Raw genomic sequence first — 12,322 nt, forward strand, 5'->3', positions numbered from 1 at the left:
TGTGTGTGTGTGTGTGTGTGTGTGTGTGTGTGTGTGTGTGTGTGTGTAGGTGTGTAGGTGTGGGCATAAAGATGCTTTTGAAACATCAAGATGGTTTGGAATTATAGGGATGGAGATTCTCTACCAGAGTTCAAGTTCATGCTGTCAGGGTCTGGGCTTCTGACTCAGAAGAGAGGGATCAGAAAGGAACACTTAAAATTAGAAAACGGACCAGGACGTTAGGACCAGGAATGAGGAACCTCAGAAGTGAAAGCTGGTGAACCAGTTGTCTGAGAAGCATGGGGCCAGGAATTGGGGCTCCTGGGCGTTGATCCCATCCATGCCTCTTCCTTTGTGGTCTCTCTGGGCCGAAACTTACCATGCTTAATACAAGTGAATTAGAGGAGAAGCCCTTAACTGCTTTTTTTTTTTTTAAGATTTTATTTATTTATTTGAGAGAGAGAGAATGAGAGATAGAGAGCACGAGAGGGAAGAGGGTCAGAGGGAGAAGCAGACTCCTGCTGAGCAAGGAGCCCGATGTGGGGCTCGAACCCGGGACTCCAGGATCATGACCTGAGCTGAAGGCAGTCGCTTAACCAACTGAGCCACCCAGGTGCCCCCCTTAACTGCTTTTAATAGCTGGTGACTCTTGGGGAAGGGGGTGTACTATTTCACTTTTTTTTTTATTATTTTGTGAAAGTAGCTCTATAATAGTCATTTTTAAAATTAATTGAATCAGTTATGTGTATCCAGATATGTTCACTGATAGTGATTTTGATTGGACTGGTTTTTTTTTAAGGCTAGAAATGTTTTGAACTTTGAGAAAATGGGAAAAATAGAAAAGTATAAAGAAAGTCCAAAACACCTACTTGTGATCCATTATTGGAGCTCTGATATATTTTCTTCCAGACTTTTTGCATGCATTTTTAAACTCTTTTGTAACCTTAGTGTTTTGAGGTCATTGCAGCTCCACATGCATTTGTGAGCAGTAATACAGAAGGATTCCAGATACCCTTTACCTGCTTTTTCTCAGTGATAATGTCTTACAGAACTCAAGCACAATAGCACAACCAGGGTCTTGACACAGAGTCGAGATACAGAAGCTTTCCATCAGCGCTGGGATCTAGCATGTGGCCCCTTTAAAGCCAGCCCCATTACCCTCTCACCTCCACTCCCTCATTAACTTCTGGCAACCACCAATCTGTCCTCCATTCTCTGTTATTTTGTCATTTCAACACTATTATGTAACTGGGATCATACCCCATGTAACCCTCTGGGAGTGGCTTTTTCAGCTTTTGCGTTTTACACGTAGTGCTGCTATGAACACTTGTGTGCACGTTTTTGTGCAAATGTAAGTTTTCATTTAGATAGAATGAACGCCCAAGAGTATGGTTGCCGGTGTGTATCTGTGTGCACACAGTTACTGGTGTGTGTGTGTTTCTGTGGGCATGCATTTTAAAAATTAAACATAGGATTATACTGTGTGCATAGTATAATTTTATCATAATTTAATATAACTAATGAAAAAATATTTGCATCAAACGATCTTTTTTTTAAGATTTTATTTATTTATTTGAGAGAGAGAGAATGAGAGATAGAGCATGAGAGGGAAGAGGGTCAGAGGGAGAAGCAGACTCCCCGCTGAGCAGGGAGCAGGGAGCAGGGAGCCCGGCGCGGGACTCGATTCCGGGACTCCAGGATCATGACCTGAGCCGAAGGCAGTCGCCCAAACGATCTTTTTCTTGACACTAAATTCTTCAAGGTGGAAAGACTGGCTTATGGGGCGTGAGCATCTTGTGATGTACTCGAGAGATTGGCAAGATGCTTCTTAGCTCAGCTGGAGCAACGATTGTGATTTTCTTCATGTAGATTTTCCTAAAAACTTCTTCTATGAATAAAAAAAGTAGTGTAGTCTAACATTTAAGAGAAAGATGTATATCATTCTTCTATAAAAATCACAATTTCTAAATGTTCCATATAAATTCCAATTTAAGATCTTCTTTTCCTCCTCATTTCCTTAACTAGCAGATACTAACATGTTCTTTAATGTGTGTGAGTGTGTTAGTCATTCCTTCTGACTGCTCCAGCTCGCTCGAACAGGTAACGTTTTTCTCTGAAGTCCACCAGCAGAGGTCAGGGCTGGTGTATCACCTAGGCCTTCCTGGTTGGTGGGCAGTTGCCCACGCAAGCGAATTAGTTGCATTTAGCATTGCTCATTGTGTGGTATGGCTCTGCATCTCCATGGGCAGATGTACTGTCCACGATTAGCTTCCTGGTGTTTTAGACTTTTCGGACTCTTAATCCTATCCGTCTGCCTGGTAAATGCTGCAGTGTCATCAGAAAGATATGTGCTCAGTGGTTAAGATTTACTGCTCAGGGACTGACCTGCCGGAACCCCCCCATCCTCATTGGGTTGTGTGTATCATTGCTGATGCCTTTTGGTAGTGTTTTATTTGTGCACAGGAATGCAGGAGGAAACCCTCCATTTTGAGGACAACAGTGTTTGTAGTGATCACTCCTAGAAATGATTCAGACATTGCCTTCCTGTGGGGTTTCTAGAAAGTTGGACTCATTGAATGGCATTGCGTACGGAGATTTCTTCCCTGTTTCTCTAGCAAAACAATCACGGTGTCACACTTGACCTTAGTTGTCTGTGATGAGGAGTAAGTAGAGAAGTGTCTGCCCCCATCCTAGCTGCTTCTGCGGCCCCCAGTTCCTTCTGGTCAGAGGCCAAGTGTCACTGCAGGGCACAGGGGGACCCCCCACACCCTGCCTCAGTCACGCCCCACTATACAGATGCCCTGCACCGCCCACCATACCCGGGGAATTTCCTCTGTTCTAGCCCCCAACGTGGAGATTGCCCTGTTTGTTTCTGATCTCTTGGGGATCGCTAGGCTTTTTGAAGGACGAGCCATTTAATTCATTGTTGTATTCCCGGGGTCCAGCTCACAGCCTGGCAAATATGGTAAATGAGGGAACTAGAGAGGGCAGATAAACAAATTCAAAAGGCTATCTCTGAACTGGTGTCCCTCTAGGTCTGACTCTAACGGGTGTGCTTTTCCACAATCCCAGGGAATTCAGTGCTAGCTCTGCCGTGTGCCATTGGGCAGGTTTCCTAACCTTTGTGATCCTTTGTCAATTCATCCTCAAAACAATGAGCAACACTGTTTTGTCCCTTGCCTGGGATCAAATGAGGGAATATCATCACTGTGTCTGGTGCACATTGCCAGTGGTCACTAGTGCCCTGTCTCTCTGTCCAGCCCTTTGCCTTACTTTGGTTTTGTACCCAAATGCCATGCATCCTGTGACATTGGGCCCTGAAAACCTAATGGCAATTTAAATGGCTTAATCCCACCAACTAGTTTGTCTTTGAAAAAGAAAATATCAGTCTTTCTTTCATCTGTATTCGGTAGTCTGTTATCTAGCAAACTTAGCAAGGCAGGCTAAAGTTACCAGAACATGGAGGTAAAAATGATTTGAACCCCCTGTGCCATGTAACTAAAATGCTAAATCTAATAGGTGGGAGCTGAAAGGGAGGCACTGTTGCCATTTCCCCCTGCTCCCTAAGAGACTAGGTGTGTATGATCTTCCTTGTGATGAGATTTCAGTGGAACTTTCTAGTGGACTCTCCATTTCTGTGCCCCATTGACTTTCTGCAGTCTCCTGAGGCTGCAGCAAAAACAACAGGCCAACTTGTCAGTTAAGTAGGCCACTTCCTCTTAGACTTGTCCTTAAGGGCGTATATAGCCACTGAGAGCCTGGAGTCAGGGGGGCTGGCCACGAGGAGGCTCATATTTGGTTTCCATTACTGCTCTTTGTAGCCACAGGTGGGGAGGCAGGAGCCTTCACCTCTATCAGGGATCATACTCGCCATCATGAATTCATGAGCCAATAAACGAACGAAGAAGGAAATTAAATTGAAAGAGCACCCCCAGAAACGAAGTTGAATCCAGAGAAAACCCAAACAAGACCAGCTAGATTTGTGCAAAGGGGTCGAAATAGAAAGTGTACGTCAGTTTTTCATCAGATAATGTACAGGCTCAGATTGTCCTAAAAACCAGAGAACTAACTGTGCACCCCTCCCTTTTGTTCACTCTCTTCATCCAGCTGGTCTCCAGGCTCGTGTCTAAGGAGTCTGGGCTCCTCTGTGCAAAGATAATTGGTGCATTTCCTTTTGGAATGTTCTACGTTCTTCCTTGCACTTTGCCTCCCTCGTGGTGAATAGATACCTTTTATTCAGCCTTCATTAGTGTCAATCACTGTGACTTTTACCTACATCATTTTCTTTAGCTTTCATGATGATTCTGAGTTATTATTACCATTCTTATTTTGCAGGTGGAAAAAAAAAATCCTGGGCCAGAGCAGGTGTAAGTACCTTGCTCATTTTCCCTAGGCTCTCGGATGCATAGATCTAGGAGAAATGAATCCAGCCTGATCGGCCTCCAGTACTCCAAGGCCATGCTTTTTGGTCATTACCCCACTCTACTTCTCCTTATACATTATACCCATTTTGAAACCCAGGACTGTTTATTCCGTCTTTACTGAGTCTGTATAGTGGACCAAGACTGGCTCTGGGGAGCATCTATATATGCCCTTAAGACAAGTCTCAGCAAGACTAGGCGTGCTTCTCGCCCTCCTAGAATTTTCGAACCATGGTTTGCAACCCATAATAGGTGTGAAATCAGTTTAGAGGGTCACAGCCAGCATTTAAAAGAAACAGAATAGAAAATACTAAGATGCATCAGACATTGTGACAAGTGTTTTATGAAACCATGTGTATGGTAGTTTATAGGATAAAACGTTTCCAACTGTAGGTTGTGGACAAATGAGTTGAAAGAGATTGACCTGGGGTCCCAGAGTGGGGGACCCAGAGGTGGTTTTGAAGCAAGTAAGATGACAGATTAGGTAAGTGATTACAGGCTGTCCTAGGAGCTGGGAAGATGGCATACAAGCAGAATAACGAAGAGGCCAGCATGGTGCCCATGACCGCATCGGCATCTCCTGAGAGGGTAGCCTTGGGGCTGAGACCTCCAGGAGAGTCCCAGGATGCAAGTGGCCCGGACACAGGACAACAGCCACCCCGGGCAGGGTAGGAACAAAGTAGAAAGAGCTGGGCCATAGCATGTGACCATAATACAGTACAGGTGGAAGATAGCAGTGCAGATATAAGCAAACCCTGAGGCCTGGACACCACCCTGGTCCTCACGGCCATCACCCTCTTAACTCAGGTCAAATGAGGAAGAACCAAAAACTAAATTGCAGAAGATTGTCAGGCTGACCTTTGATGAACCTCTCTTCAATGTTTTCTTTGTTTCTAAAATATTTTTATATTTTATGAAAGGTTCTGTTTATAGACATTGGGTCATTCACATCTTTTTTTTTTTTTTTTATTGTTTTTTTTTTTAACATTGGGTGGTTTTCCTTTTTTTTTTTTTTTTTTTTTTTGGTAGCATCTACCTAGACCTCTGGTTGGTTGGCCTTTCTAGACCACAGTATGTCAACGTGGTGCTCTTGACGTTGGGACTGAATAAATCTGTGATGTGTAGCAGCATTCCTGGCCCTTCCCAACCTGATGCCAATAGCACCCTACTCCTTGCCCTGGTTCTGATGACCAGAAATGTTTACAGACGTTGCCACAGGGCTGGGGGGCGGAGCAGGGACAGGGTTACTTTCTGTTTCCTTTCTCTTTAATTGGAAATGTTAAATGTTAGAACTGGGGCTTCTAATGACTTGTGGTAGGAGAAATCTGTATATGTGTGTAAAACTGTCAGATTCTCGCCTCCACCCTTGCAGTATAGGTGCTATCCTAAGGTTAGACATAAAAGTGGATTAACGGTGGCTGAGCTATTTTTTTATTTAATTGACTCCATACCTTTTGATCTTTCATGTAGAAGTGGACCCAGCATTAGACAAGCCTTCCGAGTCGTTTTTCCAATACTGTTGATTTGGTTTCCTTTGTTCTGCTCCCATGCTTAATCCAGTCCGTCTTGTGACCAGTGGCTTATATCTCTGACACAGGAGTTATTTGTTCTGAGGCTGCCTTTTCTCTAAGTTGATTTTCTGTCTATTAATCTTCCATATTTTCCTCCACTTCTTAACCTCACCACCTTTCTCCTACTGTATGCTCCATGGAAGTAACTCCATTTTTTTTCCTGAGTTGGGTTTTACAGAATATATTTTGTTACTGTATTGTGGCGACTGTTCCCCCCAAAAATTCCTGTAAAAAGAATCCCATTCTTTACACCTAGAGTTTTCCTGCCATTTTGGGGATAATCTAGTGTAACTAATATCGTGTTAATTGTTGCACATACCAATGACTTTTGATGCTTCAAGGGACTCTCCTTAAAAATTCTTAAATAAGATTGTGGGTCTCATTAATCCTTGGAAATCTTTCTAAATTAAATCAGGTGCTTAGTCAACCACTATGCATTAACACACTGAATGCAGGGGGCTGGTTCCATCTCTTACTTCCTTAGGGTCTCTGCTTTGATGTGACCCTATCAGTGAGGCTGTCCTCCTATCTAGCATAAAGTAACCCCTCTTGGTATTTAATTCCTTTACCCTCATTTATGTCTTCATAAACATTCATCACCATCTGTGATAGATATTTACTTGTGTAAGCTATATTTCCAGTGCTTAGACCACATCAAGAAATATTTGCTTGAATGAATGGATTTCCTTAATTTATCAGACACTTACTTAGCACCTGCAGTATGGCACGCACTATTCTAAAAGTTTTACATGTTAACCCATCTCTGAAGGGATGGTTATCCTTGCCTTTCCTTCATGAACACATTTTCTCTACTATTCTACTTTTCTGGAGAGAATTCATATTTTGAGCAGCTGCTGTCCTCTGTCTTTTCTGTTCATGGTCTCTTGTTTATGTGCTCTTCCATCATGATTCTATCTCCTTGAGGCCATGGGAAGAATTGGTTCCAGTTCTCTGGATTTTCCCACTCCTAGAATGGGCACGTGCCCACGTTTGACACAGAGCATGCTCTTGAAAACCTGAACTCGAGTGTACGATGGTGGGAAACCCTACGATGGTGTGTAGCCATCTCCGTCAGAGCCGTGTGCCCAGCTCTGGACTTCAGTCCACGCATTTTCTTACTATTCCCAGGGCATTAAAAAAGACCAGTGTTTACCTATGATATAAATATTTAGGGGCGGGTGTGTAATTTTTTAGTGTCTAAGTGTTGTAGGCTGTGTATGATTATCTCCAAAAGGCAGAATCAATATAAATACAGATGACAATTTTTAGTAATCTAAATTATTTCTATCCTCAAATTCTGGAATTCTCTGTATACTCAGGGACATTTAGTAGGAAGAGTTGTTTGCACGTTGGGAAGGACTTGCTGATGATGAGGGGATGTGGGGACTGAGCAGGAGACAGTTGTGCTGGCTTTGGTACCCTGTCGTCTCTCCTACAAGAACCTTTTCCTGGGAACCTGAGCAACCATTCTGCCCACTGTGTTGGTGGGAGTTTTGAGCAAGCAGCATGAGAAGAGCCTCCCGGTGTGTGCTGGGAGCAGAGAGGTGACACAGGACTCTTCTTTGCACTCCTCAGCTGGCTGGGAGTTCGCGGGGCCAAAGTTCTGCTTCTGCCCCCCACCTCACAGTCACTGCAGATAGTACCAAGTACCCAAGTACCAGCCCAGTGGTTAGTTTTCCAGAAAACCTGCTTGGGGCGCCTGGGTGGCTCAGGTGATTGGGCGTCTGCCTTCGGCTCAGGTCGTGATCTCAGGGTCCTGTGATCGGGCCCTGCATCGGGTTCCCTGCTCAGTGGGACGTCTGCTTCTCCCTCTCCCTCTGCCCCTCTCCCCTGCTCATGCTCGTGCTCGCTTGCTCTCTTTCTGTCACAAATAAATAAAATACTAAAAAAAAAGAAAACCTGCCTGGATTAGCATCATTGGCATGTAGCAAGCTGGGGAAGAGCAGAGCGTTTTAGTATGTTCACTTCTGGGATTTTCCAGATTGCCCCAAGACAACTTCAACTCTTGTCCTAAATCTGTTTCTTTAATTTACTTCCATGGTGCTTGAGTTGGAATGGAAGGTCAGTGTCTTAAAAGTGCATCCACACTCTTGAATGTTCCTACACATTGTTTTTCTTTAAGACGTGTTTCTTGGCCAGGACATACCCCACCTTGCACTCCCTGAGCGGTCCCCAGGCCTGTCCTACCCTTTGGGTGCTTACATGGCGGGGTTGGCTGCTTATGTGGCGGGGTTGGCTGCCTCGCCAGGAGGTGGGGCCACTGGGGCTGGTTCATCTCCTGGTGGATGTCTGCTCCCAGGAAGCAGCTGGGGAGAGTGGCTGGCCTTGAGAAGAGACGGTTGGGTGTCTGCCCTCGTGTTGAGCAGCTTCTCAGGACTGGTTTTGACCAACTCTTGTGGTTCATGTGGCAGAAATGCCACTGCTGAAGTTTTATTTTTTCTCTAGAAAAATAAAACATGCCATTTTTCACGGCTTCTCAAAACCATTGGATTGGTACTTTGGCTTTCCTTAGTGTGTCATTCTCTTTTGCAATAACATACTATTTGTTGCCATGTAGGCAAGTGGTCAATATTTAAAAATAGAATTCCCCAATCAGGAAGTTCTACAGATACTGTTCCAGAAAGTCATTGTGTGTATGTGCACATATGAAGTACGTGTGCATGTGAAGACTGCATTTTTCATGTTCTTGAGGTCCTTGCTTTTTATATCTTCGTGCTTTTTAGGGATGAACATTGTGAAAGTATAAAATGAATAATTATGGAATAGACTCCGTCATCAAATGATTTTGTTATGTACGTGAGTTCATATGTAAAGCTGGCCAAACTTTGATCAACAGGTGCAGCTGACTTAATATGTTTAATCCTATACCAAATCAGTAGTGATAAAAAAGCAATGAGTAGATTTTAGAAGTACATGCAAATTCAGTGATCAGTCTTAACTACATCCGAGTTCGTCAGGTGCATGCTATTGCACGTATGCGACGCTCATGAGTGGTGTTCAGAATTTTAAGGAGGACAGGTGTCAAGCAAACAAACTGATTTTATTTTAAATCCAAAAAGGGATTTAAGGATATTTTTAACATATTCCTGTGAAGATGTGTTCCGACCTTTGAACAGATACATATTTGAACAAATAGGACTATATGGTGAATGGAAGAGCTATTATCATGAAGTTTTGAAATATATATGTATGATCCCATGTGAGGCATTACACAGTGAAGTCAAATTACTCTTTAAAAAGTTTGGTTAGTTTCTTAACTCTTAACTGATTTATAGGAATTGGAGAATTACGTGGAGAAGTGAACCGCAAATTTATGATTTCTGCGATTCCCAAGGGATGGCTAATACTTGAACTCATGTCTTTGAGGAATATCAAATTGCAATTGTCAAATAATTGCTTCCTTTAAAAATCGATTAAGTGGCACAGAGAAAATGAAGAAGTTCTCTGCAGTAATACTTTTTATTGGCCAATTCAGGATCTTGTTGCTGTGAAACTGTCCTGAGATTGTACTTTAAGATGGGAAATGTCTGGGGAGACTGTTCATTGCTGATCGCTAAACAGTTGAAATCATTCTGCCCATCAGGTGTTCACCTACAAGCAGAGCACAATTACACACCAGAAGGTCACTGCTATGCATCCCATGAATGAGGAGGGCGTGGATGACATGGCCACTTTGACGGAGCTCCACGGGGGGTCCATCATGCATAACTTATACCAGCGATATAAGAGAAATCAAATATATGTAAGTTCCACTTGAATTCTTAAAAAAAAAAAAAAAACCTCAAGTTTGAATGAATGCTGATTTTTGTTTTCAAAGGGATTTCCCTAGCCTTTTGAGAACCTGACCATCTCATCTAAGTAAACCTGTGTTTTGGGGAGTTTTGCCAAATTAGAAACGTGGTCCAATAAATTATGTTCTCATGTTTACTGCTTTGATTTTATTAGAGGGGATTACTTTCTATTGAAGCGTAATTTGACCTCTTCGGGTGAGTGCATTCTGTTTTGTTAAGTGTTCTGTTCTATGAAGAAGTCACCAGAATGGTTGTCTCCCTCAGTTAAGGGCTGGGGGTGGGGGGTGTGAAATGTGGATTTGCAAACAATAGTACCTTGAGCTCTAGCTTTTGTCTCCTTTTCTTGATTTTTCTCCTTTTAGGGATTTTCGCATTTTTTTTCTGGCTCTGGAGCCCCTCCAGGGGAATATTTGGATTCAGGGAACCCATCTTTCTTATTTGTAGGATTGCTGTTTTGAAGGGAGACATGTCCATAAAAAGCAGGCGTGCACATTTTTCTCTCAACTTTTGTGAAATGTGACTATATCTGTATTATAAGAGTAATATTTAGAAATCATTTCAAAGAAAAATCATTTCTATAATACATAATTACTTTTTGACATTAAAGTACATATATTAGTTTATCAAGATTGGCCTGCAGATTTTATCTTTTCATCTGCCTGTTTCTAAATCCTTATAGTAAAGGGGCCAATGGCTTACATATGTTTTTTTCTTGTCAAGTTCAAATTTGTAGGGTTTTTTTGAAAAAAAAATTTTTTTAATATTGTAAAAAACTCGATCTTGTAATTTTTCTTCAATTACGCTTAATTTTGCCAATACATTTGTGATTTTGATGAATAACATCAGCCTTTACAGCAAACTCATAGGTGCTTACGGAAACTCAAGGCCTGCTTATTAGTATTCTTGTTTCACCAATTTATTTACCCTTAGAAGAGGAGAGGAGAGCTGGGAAATGAGTTATTTGCGGGTTTAATGCTTAACTTTCCTCTGCTTTTTATGTTGCAAAAGTGTCGTTTTTGCCAGATTGACCTAATGTTTGCCACGTTTTTAAGTGGCCCTATGGAGAGAAATGCAGTGGGATTTGACTGGCTGAGCTTCCCTACACTAAGTCTCTAGGTTACGATATTTTCCATATGTTCTTCAGGAAAGGTAACATTCCCATGTGTTTATGAAGATGTGGCTGTCTCTTCTGTGTTGTGCACGTGCTGACAGAACTCTGCGATCAGAAATCTCCAGGGTGACCAGTGGCCTCCCTCCTTCCTGGGGAAGAGCCACTACCTGCATCCGGGTTGCTGTACCTGGGTATTGAGTATTATTTGACGCTGCCACGGAACTTTGTTTACCCAGCAATTTCCTTGCTCAGTTTGTCAAGGACTGACTTTGTCTTTCCTTTTTTATTTTTTTTTTTAAATTTTATTTATTAGAGAGAGAGGACACAAGCCAGGGGGAGAGGCAGAGGGAAAGAGAAAGGGAGAAGCAGACTCTCTGCTGAGCAGGGAGCCCGACACGGGGCTTGATCAGAGAACCCTGGGATCATGACCTGAACTGAAGGCAGATGCCCAACCGACTGAGCCACCCAGGAACCCCTGACTTTGTCTTTCTTGAGCCAAGGACATTCCCGGGCACCTAGTAATTGTGTGAGAAATGTTTGTAAAACATATGCCATATGTATTAGAAATAACATCCTAGTTGATGATGAAATGCGAAGCTAGATTTACAATTTCTTTATGGGTATGTGTGTCTCATAGGTGAGTATTTCAGAATTCACCTTCTTCTATCTTTAGGTGCAAGTTCTTATTCTACATTTAATAGTCAGGGAAAAGTCAATCCATTAGCAGGGGCGGGGGGAAACTACCCAGGGGGTTTAAAAGGCAGAGCCTTTTTAAAGTTTTTCCTCTCCCTCTTTTCGTGATGACGTTAAACCTGATAGCTAAGTTGCCCAATAAAGCCTGCGAATAGGGTCTTGGTTTTTTTCCCTAGAATGAAGATCTTTTTCCTCCCCTTTGAGGGAAAAACACGGGATTTTTATACCTCCAGTCTACGGGTCAGTTCAGTTAATAATGCCCTTCTATGCCTGCCTTTTGAGACTTGGATAACTGTATTGTCATAAAGCAACCCCTCGATTTTCTTATCATCGCTGAAGCTGTTGGTGATGGCTGCCAGGACGCCTCAGGCTCTGCCCCATCAAGGCAAAATGACCACCTGTCAGAAAAACCACAGCTATCCTGCCTTTTATCCCCCCTCTGAATGATGCCCGTCTACAGCTTTAAAGAAGAAAATAATTACTTGTACTAGAGGTGCTGTATTAGTTTTCTTTTGCTGGCATAAAAAATTGCCATAAATATAACAACTTAAAACAGCAGATAGTGTCCTACGGTTCTGTAGGTCATGGTCTGACCAGGGTCTTGCCAGCCTCAAATCCAGGGTTGAGAGGGGCAGTGCTCCTTTCTAGAGGCTCTAGGGGATGATCTGTTTCCTGCTCCTTCTGTTCATATGTGCAGTTACAGGACTGAGGTCCCCGTTTTCTTGCTGGCTGTCAGCCGAGGGCTGTTCTTAGCTT

General features: G+C 42.9%; 1 protein-coding gene across 1 annotated transcript in view; it reads left to right on the forward strand.

Moving 5' to 3' along the window:
- Window positions 1–12,322, forward strand: part of MYO10 (myosin X) — a 207,049-nt gene that overhangs the window by 79,116 nt on the left and 115,611 nt on the right. The window contains exon 3 of the mRNA XM_025867451.2: window positions 9,555–9,713. Within this exon, the coding sequence (XP_025723236.1) occupies window positions 9,555–9,713 (159 nt within the window). The remainder of the gene's footprint in view (window positions 1–9,554; window positions 9,714–12,322) is intronic.

Source organism: Callorhinus ursinus, unplaced genomic scaffold (genome assembly GCF_003265705.2).
Source record: "Callorhinus ursinus isolate GAN/ISIS: 27379988/994484 unplaced genomic scaffold, GSC_fseal_2.0 scaffold3, whole genome shotgun sequence".
In the NCBI taxonomy this organism is placed as follows: Eukaryota; Metazoa; Chordata; class Mammalia; order Carnivora; family Otariidae; genus Callorhinus; species Callorhinus ursinus.